At 40.1% G+C, this 23,267-nt stretch overlaps 1 protein-coding gene across 1 annotated transcript in view; it reads right to left on the reverse strand.

Moving 5' to 3' along the window:
- ALDH1A2 (aldehyde dehydrogenase 1 family member A2) overlaps nt 1–23,267 on the reverse strand; it is a 96,414-nt gene that overhangs the window by 16,426 nt on the left and 56,721 nt on the right. The window contains exons 6-7 of the mRNA XM_067748219.1: nt 22,900–23,028; nt 22,660–22,773 (exon numbers count right to left, since the gene is read on the reverse strand). Of these exons, the coding sequence (XP_067604320.1) occupies nt 22,660–22,773; nt 22,900–23,028 (243 nt within the window). The remainder of the gene's footprint in view (nt 1–22,659; nt 22,774–22,899; nt 23,029–23,267) is intronic.

Consider the following 23,267-nt stretch of genomic DNA (forward strand, 5'->3'; position numbering starts at 1 on the left):
CCACATACCACCAAAACCTTATCCCTGAAACTCCAAATTAATTTAAAAGTGAGGAGGAATATCACTTTTTATAGACACAAATAATGATCACAGTTCATCAGTTACAAAAGGTATATTCTGCCTTCAGACTGACATTTGAAAAACAAACAAAAGCAAGGAGAAATCACGGATTTTACACATAGGAAGATGCTGAATAAACGTGTGGAGTTGGTAAAGAGAGTGCCGACTCACTAGCATTACATTTCTGTTAGCTCTGCTCCCTGACATTCATCAAAGTGCTCTATGGGTTAATATTTGTTGCATTAGGAATGTTGTCCAATGATTAGTATTTTCATGGCTACAGTAACTATACAAAAATCTTGCTCAGTCTATGGTCATCAGAGAAGAATACCTAAAGAATAATTTTTCCTGCATGAATGCTTTGCCATTTTTTCCTTAGAAACCAAATTCGTGCTAAACACCGAAAGGCAAATCTCAGATGAATAATGATTTTCCTTTTCATCTTTGGAAGAAGGTCAAGTTGCAGCCCAACCTCAAGAAAGAACTGGATGTGTTATGCTACAGGAGAACCACTTCCATCTGCAGTGGCCTCAGGACAGGATACTCTGAAAAACCCCAGTTGTTCACCAATCCCCTTCATTCAACACTTATTCCTGGTTCTCCTACTATGTGCCAAGTGCAATGCTAGGCACAGTTCCTCATCCACAAGGAGCTCACAGCTAAGAGGATTCCCATGTAAACCTAACAGGTGTTCAATAAGTACAGAAAAATCTGGGCCTGATTTAATATTAGATCTGAACAGTGAAATTATGGTTGTGCAGCATTTTGTTATAACCCAGAGTCAGGCTCCTCTGGGCCTCACCCACAGAAGTGGGCTAGGTGTAAAAATCTTCATTAATTATGTGATTGGGTATCATCATCTGCCTTCCCATAATACTCTCAGTTTGCAGGTCAGACTCTCTTTGGAGAACACATTACTACTCATGAATTCTCCCTGCGCGTGGAATGAGGTTAAGTGACCCTGAAGGGAGGCACTCCTCACTGTTATTACCATGAGGGGGAAAGAGACAATAGGAAGAATAGATGCAACTCCAAAGCAGGGAATTCTTAACAGGAAAGAGTAATGTTTAAAAATAAAGAGCTCATGTGAGAGCCAACTCTTACAAAATATGATAGGTCCTGTGCAAACCAACCTAAAATATTACTTGTACAAATCCCATGCAAAGGTTTCCAAAGTTAAAATCTATGGGGTAGGAAAGTCCAGGAAAGAATGAAGTACAGACATGAAAGAAAGGCCTGGGATTAAGTGACCCATCTTAGATAGAAAAGTAGTAAGTTCCGCGGGGATATGTATGTGCTACGCCAGTCATATTTATACACGACTACAAGGTGGGAGCATGCGGTGAGATAAATGAGGCTGCCAGGATGCACAGGTCTTCTGAGTGGTTCAAGTCAACAGGGGTGGACTTCGTAACACCAAGCCCTATTCTGATAAATAGGCAACCTGTGAGATAAAACAGAGAAATACACAGTTTGAGAAATTAAATCTTGTATGTGAACACAGATTAAATAGAATAAAGCACAGAGAACAAATTTTGACCAAGTTCATCATTATCTTTTTTTTCAAATCAGAAAAGATTTCACAATATACTCTTATTATATACATCCTGTCCTATCTCTGACAACCTAGCTAATTATAATCATAACCAGGTTTATGGATGACAGTTCGGCCCACAGGAGGGAGAAGACCTAGTTACTATAGGTTCTGGCTTGGCCTCTAACTAACCTTTGATTTGGGGAAGCCACTTCACCTCCTTGGGCCTCGGTTTCTCCAACTGATGAACGAAGACACAAACCAAGCAGTTACGCTGGCCCTTACTACCCCAGTTAGTTGGAAGAGTTAAAAAAGACTCAGGGCCCCTGCTCATTCTGAGAGTCTGTCCAGAAGAATCCAATTCTTCTGGATTCTTCTTGTCTTACTAAGCAGACCTCGCTTTTCATAGAGGCACCACAGCTGCACTGAATGGTAGATAAACCTGATCTTTTTCGGTTTCCCACAAAGAGCTCATTATGAAAGAGTAAGTGATAATGTTCCTATCATGGGGTGTCTTAACTTGGCACTCCCTGCAGAGTCTCTCAGCTGTATCTGTGTACCTCAAACAGGCAAGGGCGAGGAACCAGGGGCTCGCCCACACATAATGGAACTGGGCTAATTCTCAGCAGGAATGTTGGCACAAATCAACTCTGACTCCCATCCTCATTCTGAATAGTCTTCACGATTGATATCAGGAGTATCCCTGGAAGAGCCACAATGTACCAGAATCATGCTCACAGCAATGCAGCAGGGTAGGAAATGCAATTTGGAGCTTTGCATGGAAAATAATTAGTTATACAGGACAAAAAAGACCATGGAAGGCTTTCCGTGCCCTCTTTATTCAAGGCTGTTGCTCCCTGAATAGAGTTTCTAAAGTCTGGTAAAATTTTTCTTTTTATTCATTAGTTAATTACCCATATTTCTAGGATGGGCTTCTTCTCAGAGATATTTCTTTTTCTTGATCAGTTAAGTATACATATTGGGGTGGATTCCTTCTCAGAGATATGCCACCTTTTTTAAAAGATGGAAAACTCTCTAGTAGAGATCTCAGTAAACAGGTTGAAGATGAATGCTTTTTCCAATATATTTTCCTTTCTTAAACCCCAAACAGATTGACTCTGTGCTTCTTTCCTCCTCTCCTTTCTTGATTTTCATTGTGCTACTGGTTCTATGATAGAAATAGAAATGCCCAAAATATGTATAATTGGACATTTCTTGTCTTTCTGAAATATCCAGAAATAATAGACCAAATCAGTCTTCGCAGATCTGCACCAGAAAGTCACAGGACCAAGGCATCTAAGCAGTTCCTTTAATTTAAGGGATAATAGCAATTTCAAAACTTTGTGAAATTCAGATTGTGAAAAACAATGCAGCCTCTGACTATGCTTCCAGCCCCTCTCCTCCACCACCATCCTCACCACCACACACTCATCACTACAGCACATGAAACCACTTGACCTTCCTGGAATATGACCGTGTCTCTGTATTAGCTGTTTCCTCTGCCTGAAATGTCTTTCCTCTCCTTGCTTACTCATTTTTCAGCCCTACCTTTGCCACGTCCTCTGAGAAGCTAGCTTTCTAGATCCACCCTGGCTATAGGGTTTGGTTTTCCCACTTTTCTGATCCTACATAACTCTCATACTGCTCTTGCTTAATTAGCTGTCTTCCCTACCAGATTGACCGTCAGCAGAGGGACTCCTGTGCACGCACATGCACGCGCACACACACACACAGATTGTCAGCAACATTTGATGAGCCAATGGGCCAGAACAGGACACCTGCTCTTGAAGTCTCTGGAAATCAGAGACTATGAAGTCTTCAAGGAAACAGAGGTGAGTGATTAGAACACAGAATGCCTATGTCCAAGGCTTTTGCCTTGACACCACTGGCAGAATGATTTTGAGCTTTCCTCTTCTTACTTATCTTTGGCTGAAATTTCCACATCTTTAATGAAGGGGATGGCTTCATGGTTCTGACATGACTGCACGTTGGAGCTCCCGGAGCACTTAAAATCGTTTTCTTTGTCTGGGCTCTGCCCCCAGAGATTCCGATCATCTTCGTCTGCAGTGGAGCCCGTGGGCATGGGTAGTTTAATGTGCTGCTAGGGTTAAGAACCGTGGAATTAAAGAATCCTTAAGGGCGTTTCTCTCATACTGTCTCTAACCTTTCATCGTTGGTTCTGTTTTCCAATGGTCGAACATTATCATTTATTGAGCACCTATTTTGTGCTGCTTGTTCTCACAAACATTATTTAATCCTCATAGTGATCCTGTGAGGTAAGAATTATTACCCCATTTTAGAGTTGAAAAAAAGCATGACTCAGGTCAAGAAATGACTTGCTGACAGGCACCCACTGAGTGGCAGAGCCAGGACTGCTTCTCTTCTCCAGATGTTCTCCTGGGGTTATATACCCTCTGCTATGAGCAGAATTCTGATGGCTAAACACACCATCCACAGCTAACACATATTCCAGAGCGACTGCCCTGTACCCTTAGCCCTCCTTCTGTTACATAAGACTCTCCCTTTTAATCTCAAATAAATTTTAAAAAATCAAGATTTTGATTTTGGGGGAGGGGCTCTGCTTTGATGGGAAGAAGCCTGGAATCCTCAAGTCAAAGGTACTACATGTCCCACTAACCAGGTGGACTAAACGGATGGGCTTCTTAGGATCGGTTCATTCTCAGCCTGAGCTCTGAGGAGATAAATCTACTGCAGAATGAATCAAAGAATCTCAGCTAGCAGGCAAAGACTACAGCATACTGTTTCCTATTCTTCAGCACTCAAGGTTTTATTTAAGTATTAAACAAGAAAAGGAAGAAAGCACATAATTTAAAACCTGTAAACCACAACAAACTGGTATTTTTCATTCAAATGCTGGATAGTTTACTAATGGACTCATACAACCTTAGAAAGAGGCTTATAAGTTGTTTTAAAAAAAAATAACAGAAAAACTCTAGCAGGCCACTTCTCCCCACCTACAAAGAGGGGTGAGGCTACCCAGAGGGGAGAGCTGACCTGATTCATTACTCAAGCAGCAGAGAGGGTGTCTGTATCATGTAAGATGACATTCATCTCACTTAGGAAATGAAAGGAGAACCCTGGCTGCGTAAATTAGAATCAGTGATAATACAGCTGTTAGCTACAAACATTTGTTTGGCACAGATCAATCCGGACTCTCCTGTAGTTTGCTTTGATGGTCCCTCTACTATCTTGTTGACTAATGATGAAATCATGGTTTGTTAATTTAACTGAATAAAGAAAACATCATACCAAGCAAAATGCAAACTGTTTTCCTGTACTTTATTGAGGTTGTTTATTTACTCTGTGCTTATAAGAGCCCTTTTATATTCACTTATCAAATATTTACATTCATTGCTTATGTATTTAGCTGCATAAGGAGAAATTAATCCTATCTTTGAGTAACTTTGTTTTCTTTTTAAAGGTCTTTTGCTAAAGTAAAATGGAAAGCAGCCACCTCAAATAAGCTTCTTGTTGCTGACTGTTCCAGACATTTTGTGATGTATAAACAGGTCCCCTCTACTAGGATAATCATTACTGGAGCCACATTCAAATCCATATTTAAGTGGCATGTACCCTCTGGAAGAACCTATACGGTTTCCCAAGTAACCTACAAAATTAAGAGAGGGTAGATAAATAAAGAAGTAAAGAACTACAAGCTGTAAAGGGGTTTGGTGATTACATGATCATTAGATTTGCCTGTGAAAGTTCTCCACCTGCCACCATTAATATAATTATAAGGTGGCTTTTGTAGTCTAGTCAAATACTTCTCCCTCTGGTCCTCTGTTATCTGTCAATGCTATCATCCTAGAGAAGAAACTTGGAGATACTCAAGATGCCACAGGATTTGTTTCCCTCCTAGTGAACGTAAACCCCTCTAGAGAGAGAAATATCAATAGACTCCACCAGAAAACTTTAGGTGAAACTTGCTCTATGCACACTGCTATAAGCTATCTCACTGTGTGAATGTTCCTAACAGCAAAATACTTCATGGGGCCACCTTCCGTCTTATTCTCTTTCCCCAACTCTCCCTTCTCTCTCAGCTCCCCCATTGGATATCTGCATTGTTGAAGATAACATATTTAGTTGTTAATATTCTTCCTGTGAAGATAAAGAATTTCCTGTGTTATATAAAGCAACAGTGAGATAGCACTATACCCCTATTAGAATGGCTAAAATTATAAAGACTGACCATACCAAATGCTGCTGAGGATGTGAAGGAGCTAGAAGTCTAATACATTGCTGGTAAGATGATACACCCACCTTGGAAAACAATTTAGTAGTTTCTGAACCTAATAAGATCCAGCCATTCCACTGCTAGGCATTTACCCAAGAGAAAAAAAGAATCAATCAATCTATCTAACTATCCACCTACATGCGCACGCGCGCGCGCACACACACACACACACACACACACACACACACACACACACACACACGGACTGGAACATAAAATGTTCACAGGAGCTTTTATGTATAGTAGTTCCAAACTGGAAACAACCTAAATGTCCATCAACAGGCAGATGAACAAACTGTGATGTATCCATAAAATCGAACACTACTCAGCAATAAAGAGGAATTAATTTTTGATATATATGCAAAAATGTGCATGGATCTGAAAATAATTGTGCTGAGTAAAAACAGTCAGACAAAACAGTACATACTGTATGTTTCTATTTACATAAAATTCTAGAAAATGCAAATGACCTACAGTGGCATAAAGCAGATCAGTGCCTGGGAATGGGAATGGGGGGAGGAGCAGAGCGAAAGACGCAAGCGAGATTACAAAGGCGCAGTAGGAAACGTTTGAGGCTGATGGATGTATGTACTATGTGAACTGTGGTGATGGTTTCACAGGTGGATACATATGTCAAAACTTACCAAACTGTACACTTTATGTGAAATTTATTGTATATCAATTATACCTCAATAAAGCTGTTAATAAAGATATATTAAGCAATAAAAATGTTACTTTATTAGAGTAATTATGCCACACTTCTTTTTGTTGACCTTTGTGAATTATTGGTGGGGAAATGATATTGAATCCACATGACTATTTAAAATATGATTTAATGGTTTTAATTAAAGTTAAATGCATTAGAATAGGTTAATTAAATTTTAAAATAATTAAAGCCTGAAAGGGAAAGAGAACAAGTGAAGAGGAAAAAAAACTAAACTTAAGGGAAAGCAAAAGGTGGTGAAAACAAAGAACAGATTAGAAGCCAATAAAAGAAATTATTGGAAGTAAAAGGGTGGTACAATTTGAGATCATCAATCTAAATAAGAATAAAGCATCATACTCATTATAGAAATTGACCAGTTCTCAGTTATCTGCACAGATAGAACAAAATCGTTCAGCTAAGATCTCATTGGGTAGACAAGGGAAGGGTGGTCATTTTTGTCAGAAGAAATGACATGTGCAAAGTCACAGAACTGTGGGGACTTCCCTGGCATTGCAGTGGTTAAAAATCCACCTGCCAATTCAGGGGACACGGGTTCAATCCCTGGTCCGGGAAGATCCCACATGCCACGGAGCAACTCAGCCCGTGAGCCACACTACTGAGCCTGTGCTCTACAGCCCTCAAGCCACAACTACTGAGCCCATGTGCTGCAACTACTGAAGCCCACGTGCCCTAGGGCCCACGTGCCGCAACTACTGAGCCCACGTGCCCCAACTACTGAAGCCCATGCGTCTAGAGCCCATGCTCCGCAACGAGAGGCCACCACAATGAGAAGCCCATGCACCACAAGGAAGAGTAGCCCCACTCACCACAACCAGAGAAAGCCCATGCACAACAATGAAGACCCAATGCAGCCAAAAAAAAAAAATTAAAAATCAGTTTATTCAAGCAAGCACCCAGGCAATCTTCCAAAAAAGTGAAATAGAAAAGCAAAGCAAAACAAAAATAAACATTTATTAGAAGACAAAAATATTTGTAAAATATTTATAAAAGTCATAAAACAAAAGGAAAGTAAAATTTCTAGAGGAAAGCAGGAATTAGTTTTCAACAGACATAGCCTTTGCAAATAGATTCAACTAGAATCAATCAGATTCAACTAATATTCACTGAATTCTTACAATGTGACAGCAATAGGACTGGAACTTTCAAATACACTATCTCCATTAATCCACAAGTAAACATGTAAGCAGTTCTTCATAACCCCTCTTAACAGATGAAGAAATGAGAGATCAGAAAGACTAAATAATATGCCAAAGAGAGCTGGGATCTGATCCAAGCTTGGTTGAACCCAGCCCCCTTCTATATTACACCACATTTTCCCAAGACTACATTGTTATACAAATCTCATTTAACAATAAATAGAAAACAGTAACAGCTACTATTTATTGACACTTTGCTAAGGGCCAGGCCCTGTGCTGAATACTTTAGATACACTAGCTTACTTCCTCCTCACACTCGATGAGTCAGGTACAGTCATCCCTTATCTACAGACGGAATCTGAGGGTGGGAAAGATTACATATTAACATGTACTGTGAACAAATGCACACTACCACAAGAGAGGTTTAAATTATGTCTAGTTTTCTCATCTAGATCTGATATTTGATCTTGATTGCTTTTAGTATGATTTGAAGACTATGCTTGGCATTTCTTACTGAAAAAATACCTTCCTCTAGTTTTTTTAGAGGTAGTGTGATGCAGCATTCTTTCAAGCTTTCATTTTAGCAGAGCCATGAGGAGTACTTTATTTTTCTTTCAGAGACTCTAAATAAAGGATTGAAAGAAATAAACTCAAGGTGAACTTCATTAAAGCTCTAAACTCCCTAATATAAAATTCTGTGAGGAGGTCTTTGTTGATTGTGAGATGAATCAGATTGACTATTAACCCTTCAGCTCAGTTATTACCTTTGCTTACCATAAACCACTGGATAGTTTTGTAGATGGAAATTAACTTGGCCTGAATGTAGGTGAGAGTAATATAATCTGAGCATTAGAAAGATGATTTATGGAAAATGGGTATACGGGAAAACCTAATATTTTTCCTAGCTTTTGCACACTTGTGTGTCCCTTAAATATAAAAATACTTCCACCAGAACACTGGAGTTATGTGTTTAGCAGTCACTGACTGAACATCTGGTGTCCAGCACTAGATCACTCTACCAAGTGTTCGGGGCACGAGGAAATCAGACACCCACTAACTCCTCAACAAGTCCCATCTGTTGTGATTTAGATTCATAGGGCTATTTTTTCCCCCATCTCTATTAGGCTTTTCACTTTAGAAGAGATTTTAAGGATATACTGAATTAGTATAAAATCCACAGCTCTGGAGTTAAAATGCCTGTTAAAAGCAGAGCTGACTAAAATGCAAAAAACAAAAACTGCATTTGCTATTGAGAGGCAACAGTGAAACCTAACATCCCATTTTACATTCCAGCAAAATATGTATCAAGCCTTTTGAAAGTGCTGGACTATCAGGCATGGGAAATGATTCTGAGAATTGAATGATACCAGTGTTTGATGATTCTTCGCCAATATCAAGCAATACATTACTCACAAGGGTCCCCACAGCTGGGGTTCCTTTCCCACAAGTCCTTTTCGTACTTTGGCTCCCATACCATACCACCATAATTTCATTTTCTCCAAAGAGAAAAGGAAGATATTTCCCACAGTTGTGAGTACTAACAACTGTGGAATTAAGATGTAGAATTATCTTTTTCTTAAATGGTGTTACCTTTGAATGAAATAGCTTTTCGTTTGAATTTAAGCATCTTGAATAAATTATATTTCTCCTTAATGCACAGATATAGATACATTTGAAAACCATGTTGAGCAAAAGAATTTTAGTTCTAGCCTTGGTCTTAGAAGGCATCTTCAATAAGGAAGTATTAAGAGAAATGGTGCAGAATTCTTCTTCTCTTTCTCCATGCTCCCATACACATCACACTATACTAGTTACATATTCGCAGACTATCACTGGGTTAGACTGAATTGCACAATTTCTCTAAGGTCTAACATTGTAGCTGATATTTAGTAAGTGCTCAATAAATATTTGCGGAGTGGACAAGACAGCTTAGGTTTAAAACTGTAAGTTCTATGCCAGAGATCATCCACTGGAAGCCCTATAATGTATCGAATAAGATTTCAAGAGGCTAAAGATGCGATTTTAAAGTAAATTTTAGAAAAAAGGAAAAAAAGTTGAGCTAGCATAGTGTCTATGACCTTTCAGAATTACATACGTTTGACCATGCTTTGAACAGAATATGTTCCACTGATATTATCCTTCCTAAGTATCCCCTTTGATATGTCATTCCTGATTTTAATGGCTCCCTCCTTCTATGGTACCGAGTACAGCCCCTTAGCAGCATAGCACTGTCATTTGAAGTATAAGCTCTGGGTATGATTCTCAGACCCACAACTTACAAGCACGTGACTACGGGCAGGTAATTTAACCTCTCCTAGCCACACTTGCTCAACTGTGTATCTCCTAGAGCTACTGTAAAGATGTAGTGAGATGATATATGCAAAGCACTTAGCAGGTATCTGGCATACAGTAAGTGCTCAATCGATGTTGGCTATTAATATCCACAATTTTAAGCCTTATATACTTCTTTAAAAACATCCATTTTTAACAGCTTTATTGAGATATAATTCATATACCATAAAATCTACCTTTTGAACTTTAAAATTCAATTTTAGTATATTCAGACAATTGTGCAATCATCTCAATGATTACTAGTATCTAATTCCAGAACATTTCATATCTATTAGTAGTCATTCCCCATTCTCCCCTTTTTCCTGCCCCTGGAAACTACTAATCTACTTTCTGTCTATAGATCTGCCTATACTTGAGACTTCATAGAAATAGGATCGCATGACATGTGGCCTTTTGTGACTGGCTTCTTTCATTTAGCATGTTTTTAAGGTTCACCCATGTCGGCCTCTATTAGTACTTCCTTCTTTTCTGTGACTGAATAATATTCCACTGTATGGATATGGGTACACCCACATTTTGCTTATCAACTCATCATTTGATGGCTATCTTGATTGTTTCCACTTTTTGGGAATTAGGAATAATATTTCTGTATGTTTCTGTGTGGTGTTTGATTTTGTCAAATGCTTTTTTCCATGTCTATGGAGATGATGGTTTGGTTTTGTCCTTTATTCTATCCATATGGAATATTACATTGACTGATTTTTTGGATATTAAACTAACCTTCCATTCCTGGGATAAATCCCACTTGGTCATGGTATATAATCCTTTAAGTTGCTGATTTCTGTTTGCTAGTATTTTGTTGAGGATTCTTGCATCTATATTCATAAAGGATACTGGTGTAGAGTTTCCATGGGATGTCTTTGTCTGAAAGGTCTTCTACTATCTGGCCTCAATTTTTAAACTGAGAATTATTTTCAATGGCTTGATTTGCAGAATATTACTTTCTAGTTCATCTGCCTCCCAACCTTTCTCTCCAACCCCTTCCCTATCCCTGTTCTACTCCACTAAGACTTTCTGTACACTCCAGCTTCTAGTTGTTGACTAATTCTACTTCTTCTCCGTTCACTCTACTTACCCATATCTTACAAAACCTGTATCAAATCCCTCTTTCTCTTGAAGCCTTGACAGATCATCCAACTCACAGAGCTCTCTCATTTTTTAGAATGCTAATGACATATTACAAACTAACATTTGCTTGTTGCTTACAACTTATAAAACTCATTGTGCATTTAATTCTCACAACCCTGAGAAATGTGTGCTTACTATTAAGCAAATTTTGTACAGAATTAAGTGGTCCATAATTATATAGCTACAAAGTAAAAAACATTAAACCCTAAGCTATTAGTGACATTTTGAAGAAAGTGTTCCACTGATATATCACCTTCTAGCTCTGAGATTAAGCTTTTATTTCTCAAATTCAGTCTTTCCTCCTTCGTGTACCTAATAAATACTTATAATTCATGCTGACTACACATCAGATGCTACACGGGGTAGTGAGAAGAATGACTAAAGGATGGAGTCCAAAGAGAATGCAAACCACCACTACCCCAAAATCGGTATGTTTGACCAGAAACTGTAATCTTCAAAAATTAATGCTAAAAAATCACCACTAAACTGATAAGCAAATTATCTCACCCCAAAAGATTAGAAATTAGTGTTTTATAGGCAAATCTTGCATAGAAATGTTATCATTTGTATAATAAATAAAATTAAAATAATTTTTTTAAAAGATTAGAAATTAGTCATTTATGGGATTAAAATACTTTAAAAATATTCTACACTGAAGAAACCAATGACTTTTAAATCCAAACATCGTTAGGGTTGTATTCTTAAGACTTTAGTTGTATCAACAGAAGTATATAAATTTGTAACCTCATTGAGTATAATATATTCAATTTGAGACAATGATAAACTATGATAATCGGTGACCTACCTGACACCTACCTAACCAAAGGCAATTTAGAATATCAATGGTGATTATAGGAAACTTTTGAAATCCTCAAACTTACACAGCTCTAAAATTTCCCAAACTGAATGGAGCACCTATTTCAATTGGTAATTTGATGCTTCCAAACATTAACAGAGCTTACTTTCAGGAGACCCAAAGAGCTGTGGGAAATAGAGACTCCACTCTTAAAGGGCACACACAACACATGTTCTGAGACCAAAGGCAGCAGCAGTAATTTGAAAAGGAGCCTGGGTCATACCCACCTGCTGATCTTAGAGAGCCTACCAGAGAGGAAGGGGACAACTGGGGCTCACCCTGGGGACACCAACGCTGGCAACAACCATTTTGGGGAGCTCATTCTACCACGAGGGCACTGCTATTGGCAACTGTCATTTTGGAATTCACCCTCTAGCTTATTAGCACCAAGACCTGGCCCTGCCCATCAACCAGTAACCACCAGTCCTGGGACACCCCAGTCCTAGCACATAGTGGTGCAGGGACACAGTCCCACCTACTAGCAGGGCTGTTGCCATAGGACACCCTGAGCCCCAAGATGCCCTGGAACTGGCCCCAGCCACCAGAGGGCCCAGGGCCCTGCTATACCCACCAGTGGGCCAGCACTAGCCCCAGGCCCCCAGGACCTTGCAGCCAGCTGTCGGGACTGGCCCAATCCATCAGTGGGCTGGCACTAGCCCCAGGACCCAGCCTCACTCACCAGTGGGTGAGTACCAAGCTCTGGGATCCCTTGGGCCCAGCCACACCCAGCACTGGTCAAGACCCAGACCACTCACCAGCAGGCTGACACTAGCTCCGAGACTCCTGCCCCTGCAACCTGCCACCCCCTCCCCTGGGACCCAGCTCTGCCCACCAGTGGTCCAGCACTAGCCCCAGAACCTCTGAAGCTCTGCAACAAGGTGCCCTGTGACCCAGTCCTGCCCACCAATGGGCCAGCACCAGGACCACAAATCCCAGGCCCTGTGTAGCCAGTTATTCCAGGACCTCACCCTGCCCACCAGCAGCCAGCAGCCTCCACATTAGGCAGAGCCTATCAACCAATCAGGCCAGGGGCCAGCCATGCCTACAAGTAGGCTAGCAGTAGTCAGCTCGCCACAACAGAAGGGCCCACAAAACCCACACAGAGGGCCCCCTAGGGCAGGTAGCTCTGCTGAACAAAGGGGAATGTGCTGCTGGGTCCCATAGGATGTCTCCTACATAAGGCCACTTTGCCAAGATCAGGAAACATAACCAACATACCAAATACATAGAAATAGAAAATTAGGCAAAATGACGTGACAAAGGAATATGTTCCAAATGAAAGAACAAGATAAAACACCAGAAGAACTAAGTGAACTGGAGGTAAGCAATCTACCCAATAAAGAGTTCAAGGTAATAATCATAAAGATGCTCAAAGAACTTAGAAGAAGAACAGATGAACACAATGAGAATTTTGACAAAGAGTTAGAAAATATAAAGAGGAACCAAACAGAGCTGAAGAATACAATAACTGAAATAAAAAATACACTGGAAGGCATCAACAGTAGATTGTATGATACAGAGGAACAGATCAGTGAACTAGAAGACAGAGGAGGGGATATCACCCAAGCAAAAAAAGAAAAAAGACTTTTTAAAAATAAGGACAGTTTAAGAGACCTCTGGGACAACATCAAATGTGCCGGTGGTCCCAGAAAAATAAAGAGAGAAAGGGGCAGAGAACATATTTGAAGACGTAATAGCTGAAAACTCCCCTAACCTGGGAAAGGAAGCACAGAGAGTCTCATACAGGATTAATGCAAAGAGGAACATACCAAGGCACATTGTAATTAAAATGACAAAAATTGAAGATAAAGAGAGAATATTAAAAACAGCAAAGGAAAAACAACTAGTTATATACAAGGGAATTCCCGTAAGGCTATGAGCTGACTTTTCAGCACAAACTCTGCAGACCAGAAGGGAGTGGCATGATATGTTTAAAATGATGAAAGGAAAAAACCAAGAATACCCAGCAAGACTATCATTCATAGTTGAAGGGGAGATCAAGAGTCTTACCGACAAGTAAAAGCTAAAAGTGTTCAGTGGCACAAAACAGGCTTTATAAGAAATGTTAAAGGGACTTCTCTAAGCAGAAAAGAAAAGGCCACAATTGGAAATATGAAAAGTATGAGAGGGAAAAACCTCATTGGAAAAGACAAATATACGATAAAGAGAGCAGATCAACCACTTATAAAGCTAGTAGGAAAATTAAAAGACAAAAGTAGTAAAATCATCTATATCTACAATAAGTAGTTAAGGGATACACAAAACAAAACTTATCAACCTGGTTTCTCTGATTCATCTCTGCTAGTTCATATGCTTGCTGGTGACGGCTAGGCCCAGCATTGGAATGAAAGCTGCTAATTGGGAAAATCCTGAAAGGTCTCTAGAGTTAAAGCTAGAGACCAGCCCGCTAAGTTATGTGATCAGGCTCAGGCAACTGGTAGACAACTTCATCAAGCAATTCCTAGGACTTTCCAAAGCCTGTTGACTGGGACAAAATTCAAGCTTGCACGCAAATCTGATGAATCTGTTCATGACTATTACAATTAACTCCAGATTGTTAAGGAAAATTCTGGTCTTCCTTCAAATGTTGATCCCACCTGGGGAGCCTCTAATTTTATGTTTATCAATAGGCTGAACCGGGACCTTTCCCTTCTGGTAAAAAGGACCAGGATGGAATGGGAAACTATGTCCACTTCAGATTTAGGTAATCTGGTAAACCAGCTCTCTCGCACTCCAGAGCAGTCACCTAAAAGGAAGACCAACAAAATTCTTAATCTTCAACTCCAGCAAATGAAGGTCCCTAAATGAAACCAAAACGCTCCTAAGTTTCTGCTACCTTTGCAAAACAGCCGGGACACTGGAAAAGAGATTGTTATAAATTCGAGCACTTCCGGCACCTTGAGGCCTCTAACCAGTTTTTCCATTGCTCTCCCAGTCCTCAAGGAAGTGGCTCTGAGGAACTACAAGGGATCTTCCCAATCCTCCCTCTTAACCATCTTAGGGAAATGTTTCTCCAGATTGGGGCTGAATCTCCTCCAGTCCTAACTGACACCAAAGCCAACACACCCGGTGCTCAACTCTGCTACTATAAAGCAGCCCCTGCCTTGGAGTACTGAACAGTTCGAATATCAGGGATCTCTACTGAACCACAAGAGGTTCCTGTCTTTGAACCTATACCCTTTTCTTTAGACCCTTTGAGAAATACATACTCTTTTCTCCTTAGTTCCTCACCCCTATCCATTTTTAGCTAAGACTTCTTAGGGAAGTATCATGCCAGAATTTCTTTCTCCCAAAACAGGAGAAAAATTCATTACTGCCACTGCCCGTTTGGTGAAAGCCACCAAGAAAACTATTATGGGATCCCCTTTAACCATTTTTGTACCTCATGCAGTAAAAGCTCACCTGAATTCTCATCATATTCAACAATTCTCAGTCAGCTGCCTCACCTCCTCTGAAGTCTTTTTGTTAACTGCTCCTCACATCACTCTTTTACAGAGTGACGGTAACCCTGCTACTCTTCTCCCCTCTGTCACTGATGAAGTCCCTCATGACTGCTTAACGCTGATAGATCACCTCGCGACTCCTTGAGATGATCTGCAGGGAAATGCTTTGGGTAACACTGATTTCTCATGGTTCACTGATGGTTTCTATTTAAAAAGTGACAATGACAAATATTGTGCTGGACATGCTATTACAACTCCTTTTAATGTTGTTGAAGCAGCATCTTTACTTATGGCTACTTTGGCGTAACAGGCTGAATTATGTGCTCTTACACAGGCTTGTACTTCAGCCAAGGACAAAAGTGCCACTGATAGTAGATGTGCTTTCAGAGTAGCTCATACTTTTGGAATGTTGTGGAAGCAGTATGGCTTCCTTACTTGTAGTGGAAATAAAATTTAAAATGGCCCTTATATTCAGGAATTGCTAGATGCAATACTTTCATCTGCTGCTTTAGCTATTATTAAGATTCTAAAGTTGACTTTCTGGAAGCTAAAAGAAATCACCTTGTTGACATTTCCACAAGGAATGCTGTCCTTAAAGGAACCAACAACAGCCAAACCTCTGGCATGGTCCAAAGAGATATTTCCCCAAATTATAACTTAGAAAAACTGGTTAGAGAAGCTGAACACAATTGGCCTCAGAGAAGGAAAAACAAGACTGGAAGTTCAACAATTCTTGGTTTGACAAAAAGAGAAAGCTCTGGTTTGGACCAAATAACAACTCAGTCCTAGCAGTGATTCTAGAATTCCCAATCCTAACCACTGTACATACATTAAACCATTGGTCTACTGACATAATGATAGCATTCATGAATCAATATTGGTGAAGAAACATTAAGAAGGCTGCAAGAAGTTCCTACCTCACTTATCCCACGCGTCTGAAATATAACCCAGAGAAGCCTGTTTGCACTGCTCCCGGACATTTCAAACTGCCTAATAACCATTTGAGGTCTGGAAAAAGCATTTCATACAACTTCCTCTGTCTCATGAATATAAATATGTTTTAGTCCTGGTCTGTCTGTTTTCACACTGGGCTGAAGGCATCTCTTGCAGACAGGCTACTGCCTCTTCTGTGGCTGAAGTCCCTTTGAAAAAGATTATCCTTACCTGGGTAACTCCTCTTGAACTTCATAGTGATCAAGGAACTCATCTTACTAGTCAGTACTTTGACAACTGTGCACTGTTTGGCCAGTTTTACAACGCTTTCACCATGTGTACCACTGTTAACCCTCTAGTTTAGTCAAATGCACTAATGATATTATTAAGACTCAAACGGCAAATTTGTAGAGTCCCTAAAAACACCTTGGCCAAAAGCATTGCCATAGGTCCTTCTAAATCTTAGATCCATCCCTTTTGGAACTCATAAACTCTCATACTTTGAAACAGTCATAGAATACCCAATGAACTTGGCTCCTGCCCCTTTTGACTCACTGATAAGAGAGATACTGCAATATTGCAAAGGCCTAATTGCTTCTATTAAAAATAACCATGTTTTGTTAGAGCAATCTTTTTTACAGTGTGCTCTTGGGAGACAAAGACGTTCAGCATCACACCTTACACCCTGGAGATTTTATCTAATTGGAAAAGACCTCCAGAAAGACTTTCTCCAACCTTGCTGGAAAGATCCCCTATCTGGTACTGCTAACCAACCCCTGTGCCACTGAACTCCAGGGAATAGACTTTTGGATTCACGTGATACACTAAAAGAAAGCACCAAACCCTGACTGGACCTGCATATCATCTGGGGTCCTGAAAGTAAAAATTTTCTAGAATTGAAGCAGACAACACCTGATGAGATAGCTTTCTCAAGATAATCTGGACCAGCCCTGTTGGAAGCTTGCCTGCCAGACCTTTAATGATGACATAACACTTCAGAAGATCTCCTATGTCTACGATCTTGATAACACATGGATTTTACACAAAAAGTGCCTGAGAGTTCTCCCTCCTATCCCTCCTTGTTACTAGAATGCGACCTCAATAGGTTTTCAATCTGTGTACTTTCCCTCTGACATGGGAAACTACACCCAAGGTCCTTCCGTGCATTGAGAGACAAAAAGCTGCTGAAACCAGAAAACTGGACTCTTGATCAGCAATGCTTTCAGAGAAAGCTCTTGATCAAAAGGGGGAAGTGTAAAAATTAAGAAACAGAAACCTCAATTAAGATAGAGTTGGGAGACCAGAAAGGGGAGCTCTAACACCTATGACAAGAGTAGAGCCTAACAGGAAAAAGAAAGACTTCCTCTTCTTGCCTGGCAAGAGTTCATCCAATTAGAGGAGACTGTCACAACCTCAGCCAATGAAAAGCCACTATACTTCAAACTGTCAATTTCTCCAACGGACTCTGTTTACTATAGCCCTCAAATTTCCCTTTCCCTTCTTTAAGAGTCCTCTCCTTGCTGTGGAAGGACTTGCATGTGGTTTGCCATGGTTGCAGACCCCAAACTGCAATTCTTTGCTGATTCTGAATAAACCCATTTTGGCTGTAGGAATAACTGGCAGTCTATTTGTCAAAAACTGTCACTGGACTTGCCCTCTCATGGTAAACTAGAAAGGTACAAGGAATTGCTTTCTTTAAATGAGATATCAGGCAGTATGGGACTGTGATTCTAGAGATAAAAGAAACAAACAAGGGAAGACCTTTCTGCCAAAAGACTTTCTAGATTGCAGCATGGGATGGGGAGACCAAAGTAGAACACGGTGGTCTCACTGAATTGATGAAATAGATCAGAGTTTAGAGAGAATAAGGTGGTTAAAATGTGAGGGGCTTAGTACCAGAGGGAGACAATGCAGTCAAGAAACCTTATGGGGGTCCCACCAAGTCTTTGGCTGAAGGCTAAACTGGGTATACATATGGTGAAACTCCACAAGACTGGATAAAGAACAAAGACCAGGTAATTTGTATGCTGAATAATCCCCAGAGCTCATACAGAGTTGGGGACATTTGAGTTCTGACTAGCCAGAGTGGAAAGACCTAGCTGAACACTGAGAACATTCAGCAGAAACTCCAGAAGGATCCCAACTTAGTAATCTTAATAAAGTTTAGTATCTTAGTAAAAGATAAGCTAGTACTTAACAAAGCTTAAAATTAAGTGTCAAAAGGGTCAAGCTGTACTGCAAGCGACTTAACCACTTTACAGAAGAAAGTCCAGCACTCTTTAAAGAAAGAAAACAAAATCCACATGTTCAATAAGGTAATGGTCACAATGTTCAGCATTCTTTCAAAAATTAACAGACATGAAAAAAGCATATATATTTGAAAAATAACTGCCAAAGTTTTCCAAATTTGATGAAAATATAAACTCATAGATCCAAGAATTTCCAATGAACCTCAAATGGGAAGAAAAACAAAGAAAACTACACAGAAGCACATCATAATCAAATTGTTGAAAATCAGTAAAAAGAAAACATTTTTAAAGCCCCCAGAGAAAAAAAGTTATATACAGTAAAACAAAGATAAGAATGACTGCTAACTTCTTATCAGAAACAGAGCAAGTCATAAAAAAACAGAATGACATCTTTCAAGTGTTGAAAGTAAAATAAAATAAAATAAAAACTGTTGAATCAGAATTTTATATTCAGGAAAAAGTCATAAAAAATGAAAACAAAATAAAGACATTTTCAGACAAACAGAAGCTGAGAGAATTTTTCACTAACGGACCGGCACTATAAGAAATGCTAAAGAAAGATCTTTATATAGAAGGAAAATGATATCAGAAAGAAACATGGACCAAACCCCCCCCCAAAAAAAAAGAAGAGGGTCAGAAAAGGCAAGTATGTGAGTAAATGTAAAATAATTTTGTTTTCTCATTTAAAAATTTTTTTGAAAAGATAGTTGACTTTTTAAAACAGAAAGTGTAGCAATGTACTATGGGCTATATAACATACATCAGTAGTGAATTATAGAACAACAGTAGCATGAAGGATGGAATGAGAAATATAAGAATTCTGTTGTACTGTTATTACATTATATATGAAATAACATAATACTTTTAAATAATAGACTGTGATTAAGATGCATGTTGTAATTACTAAAGCAAGCACTTTAAAAAGAGGCTTAGCTGGGGCACCCCTGGTGGCGCAGTGGTTGGGAATCCGTCTGCCAATGCAGGGGACAGGTTCGAGCCCTGGTCCGGGGAGATTCCACATGCCGCAAAGCAACTAAGCCTGTGAGCCACAACTACTGAGCCTGCACTCTAGAGCCCACAAGCCACAACTACTGAGCCTATGCACCACAACTACTCAGCCTGTGCTCTGGAGCCCGTGAGCCACAACTACTGAGCCCGCATGCCACAACTACTGAGGTCCACACACCTAGAGCCTGTGCTCCACAACAAGAGAAGCTACTGCAATGAGAAGCCTGCGCACTGCAGCAAAGAGTGGCACCCACTCACCGCAACTAGAGAAAAGCCTGCACACAGCAACAAAGACACAACACAGCCAAAAATAAAACTAAATAAAATAAATAAATTTATATAAAAAAGAGGCTTAGCTAATAATCCAAAATAAAAGATAAAATGGAGTACTAAATTCATCCAAAATAAGGCAGAAAAAGAGGAGAAAAAGAACAAAAAGCAAATGGGACAAGTAGAAAATAAAATCAAAATGGGAGATTCAAACCCAATCATATCAAAAATTCGTTAAATACTGAACAACAACCCCCTCACCAAAAAAAAAAATCAGGCACAGGAGAGTACATATTGTATCAGTCCATTTATGTGAACTAATAGAATAAGAAAAATTAATAAAAAGGGTCAGTGGTTGCCTGGGGCCAAAGGTATGACAAAGCTTTTTAGGGTATGGAAATATTCTATATCTTAATTTGAGTGATGGTTACATGACTGTGTACATTTGGTACTTAAATGGGTGCATTTTACTGTGTGTAAATTATACTTCAATAAAGTCTTTTTAAAAGTTTAAAAAACTTTTTAAATGGCAAAACAGAGATTTAAACCCAGGCAACTTGGCAACAAGCACTTATGTTCTTATTGATTCACTATGTCACTTCTTGTCTGGCCTAAAAGATTAAGTCATCATTTCAATATAACTTTCCAATACATGGTACTGTGACTTAAAAAAAAAAGTGCTCAGTTTTTAAACTGAAATATCCTTGGAACAAAAAGTTAAATCCCCAGAAATTAATTTATCAAGAAAAGCCTAACACGTAAATGATGATATCAGTGATGAACATTATAGGACAAATAAATGAAGAGATTTATATTATGTTCCTAGATGAGAAGTCAATCTTCTAGAGAGAGCACTTATCCCTCAATTTAATATAGACAGGTAATATGACACCAATCAAAATTCCAATGAGAGTTTTGTAGAGGAAGGTAAGATACTTGGAAAACTAATTTGATATTTTATCTGAAAGAATGGGAAAGAATAGCCAAAAGGTTCTGAAAAATAAAGAGGGCATCTTGCCTACCATATTACAACACATCTTTTAAAACCTAATAATGAAAGCAACCTGGTACTAGTGAAAATACTGAGGACTGATGTTACAAAGATGGCAACATAGGTTGTTCCAGACTTTGCTTCCCTTCACGAGAAGCATAACTAACAACTATTAAAAACAACAAGACATCACTGAGAGAATCCTAGAACACAAGGTTAAGCCTGAAGCACTCCCCTGCACCATAGAGACCCAGACAGACTCCATTAGGAGGGTTATGAAAAGCGGCCTACACTGTGACCGCATTGCCCCTCCCCCAGGCCATTGCAGCACCATGTGAAGAGATCTCTCTTGACCCTCTGGTTCCTCCAGTGGGAAAAGAGAAGCCAGAATTGTGAGTTAATTTGTGGGAGCCACTACTCTGATCTCGTACCACAGGGATCGCAGGGGACTCTGCGGACCTCAAGCGCTGGGAACGTGACTGTGACAGTGAAGCGGGTAGGGGCTTGCAGCACACAAATCTTGGCAGGCTGAATTCCTACCTGCGGTGACCAGGCAGTAATCCCAACCAGTGGCTTTGCTCATCTGCAGAACCAAACTGGGGGCACACTCTGATCAGGGAACACAGAGGGTGGCAGATCTGCCTGATTCAGCTACTCAAATAAGGACTTTTGCTAGCCCTAGAGCCCAGTTTGCCCTGCCCAGACAAGGAGCTGAATCACGGCACCACCCACTGTAGAGTGTCTTCCGGCCCCATGTGACCAGAAGGGCTGATAACTCGTGAAAGCTGTGTGGCTCGGTAGTGCTTGAGCCAAGAGGCAGGCAAGCAGAGCTGACTGCCCCCAGAGCAAAGCCAGCACAGGACATGAAGTGCTGGCCTGTAGCCTTGTTCAGCTTATACATTACCTATGGCTACTTCGTGCTCCAGGGGCAGAGTTAAATAGTTGCAGCAGAGACCATATTGCCGGCAAAGTCTACAATATTTGCCATCTGGCCTTTTACAGAAAAAGTTTGCTGACCTCTACTCTATATCACCCCTTATGGCTCATGGCCATAGTAAGCTGCAAACTGCATCTACAGGATTTGGTGATATAATAAGACCAGAGATTAATTTAGATCTCCAGTTCTTTATATTTTTTTTAAAGATTTTTTTGATGTGGACCATTTTTAAAGTCTTTATTGAATTTGTTACAATTCTGCTTCTATTTTATGTCCGCGAGGCATGTGGGATCTCAGCTCCCCAACCAGGGATCAAACCCGCACCCCCCTGCATTGGAAGGTGAAGTCTTAACCACTGGACCGCCAGGGAAGTCCTTAGATCTCCAGTTCTTATCTTATGATCTTGATTTAAGAAAGTGTTCAGAATCCCAGATTCTGGGACACTTTTGTGGGACAGTTTGTTAGTTTGTTTTTGCCTCTGATATGTGTTCCTTTTATTTCAAAATATAATAGGGTTTTGTTTGTTTTTCTGGGACTGGTCTCAGTCCCACACATGGCATACCAAAAAACCTCAGAGATCTGTGGCATCAAATAGTCAACGTACACCTTTACTTTGACATTCATCAGTCTTCTAGCTATGATACCAACACTGCTCCTTGAGACCTTGGGCATTCACTGCTCTTTAGGTGTTCAGCCTATGGGTGACATTTTCAATTTTCTCTTAAACCCTCTACTCATTTGCAGAACTGTTCTTCAAGCTATGGTTTCTCAGGCACCTACCTCAGTAGACCCTGTGAACGCAATCTTGTCTATGCCAACGTGAGAAGCTATTGCTGCCCCGGCCGTTGGCCCGTATCCTGGCAAAATATTGATGACTCCCGGTGGAAAGCCAGCCTAACAAAACAGAATTGGAGGAAACGTGGCTTGTGAAAGCTGATGAAGCACGTTAAATCGGATATGCTCCAGTAGGCCCCAACTGTAAGGAGAGTGGGAGCCGCTCCTGAAGTCAGTTTCTCTTACCTCCTTGATGAGGGCTCCCATGTAGAGTGCGCTGAGTGGTGTTTGTTCTGCTGGTTTAATAACTACTGTATTGCCACAGCACAGAGCTGGAGCAATTTTCCAGGCAAACATCAGCAGGGGGAAGTTCCACTGAAAGGCAAAAACTCCAGGTTGATAGATGCACAATATTCCTCCATTACTTTGTTTTCAAGCTGTGACTTCTCAGATGTCTCAGACTAGTCCTCAACATCAATCTTGTCCCACCAGAGTATAGATGTTTGGATTTTTTAATTACTTCATTAAGAACAGAATAGGATTAACCGTGAAAATCTCTCCTGTTCTCTCTGGTCAGCAAATTACTATTTCCAGCTACCCACAAAAAGAAATCT

This window comes from Pseudorca crassidens, chromosome 1, assembly GCF_039906515.1.
Source record: "Pseudorca crassidens isolate mPseCra1 chromosome 1, mPseCra1.hap1, whole genome shotgun sequence".
Classification (NCBI taxonomy): Eukaryota; Metazoa; Chordata; class Mammalia; order Artiodactyla; family Delphinidae; genus Pseudorca; species Pseudorca crassidens.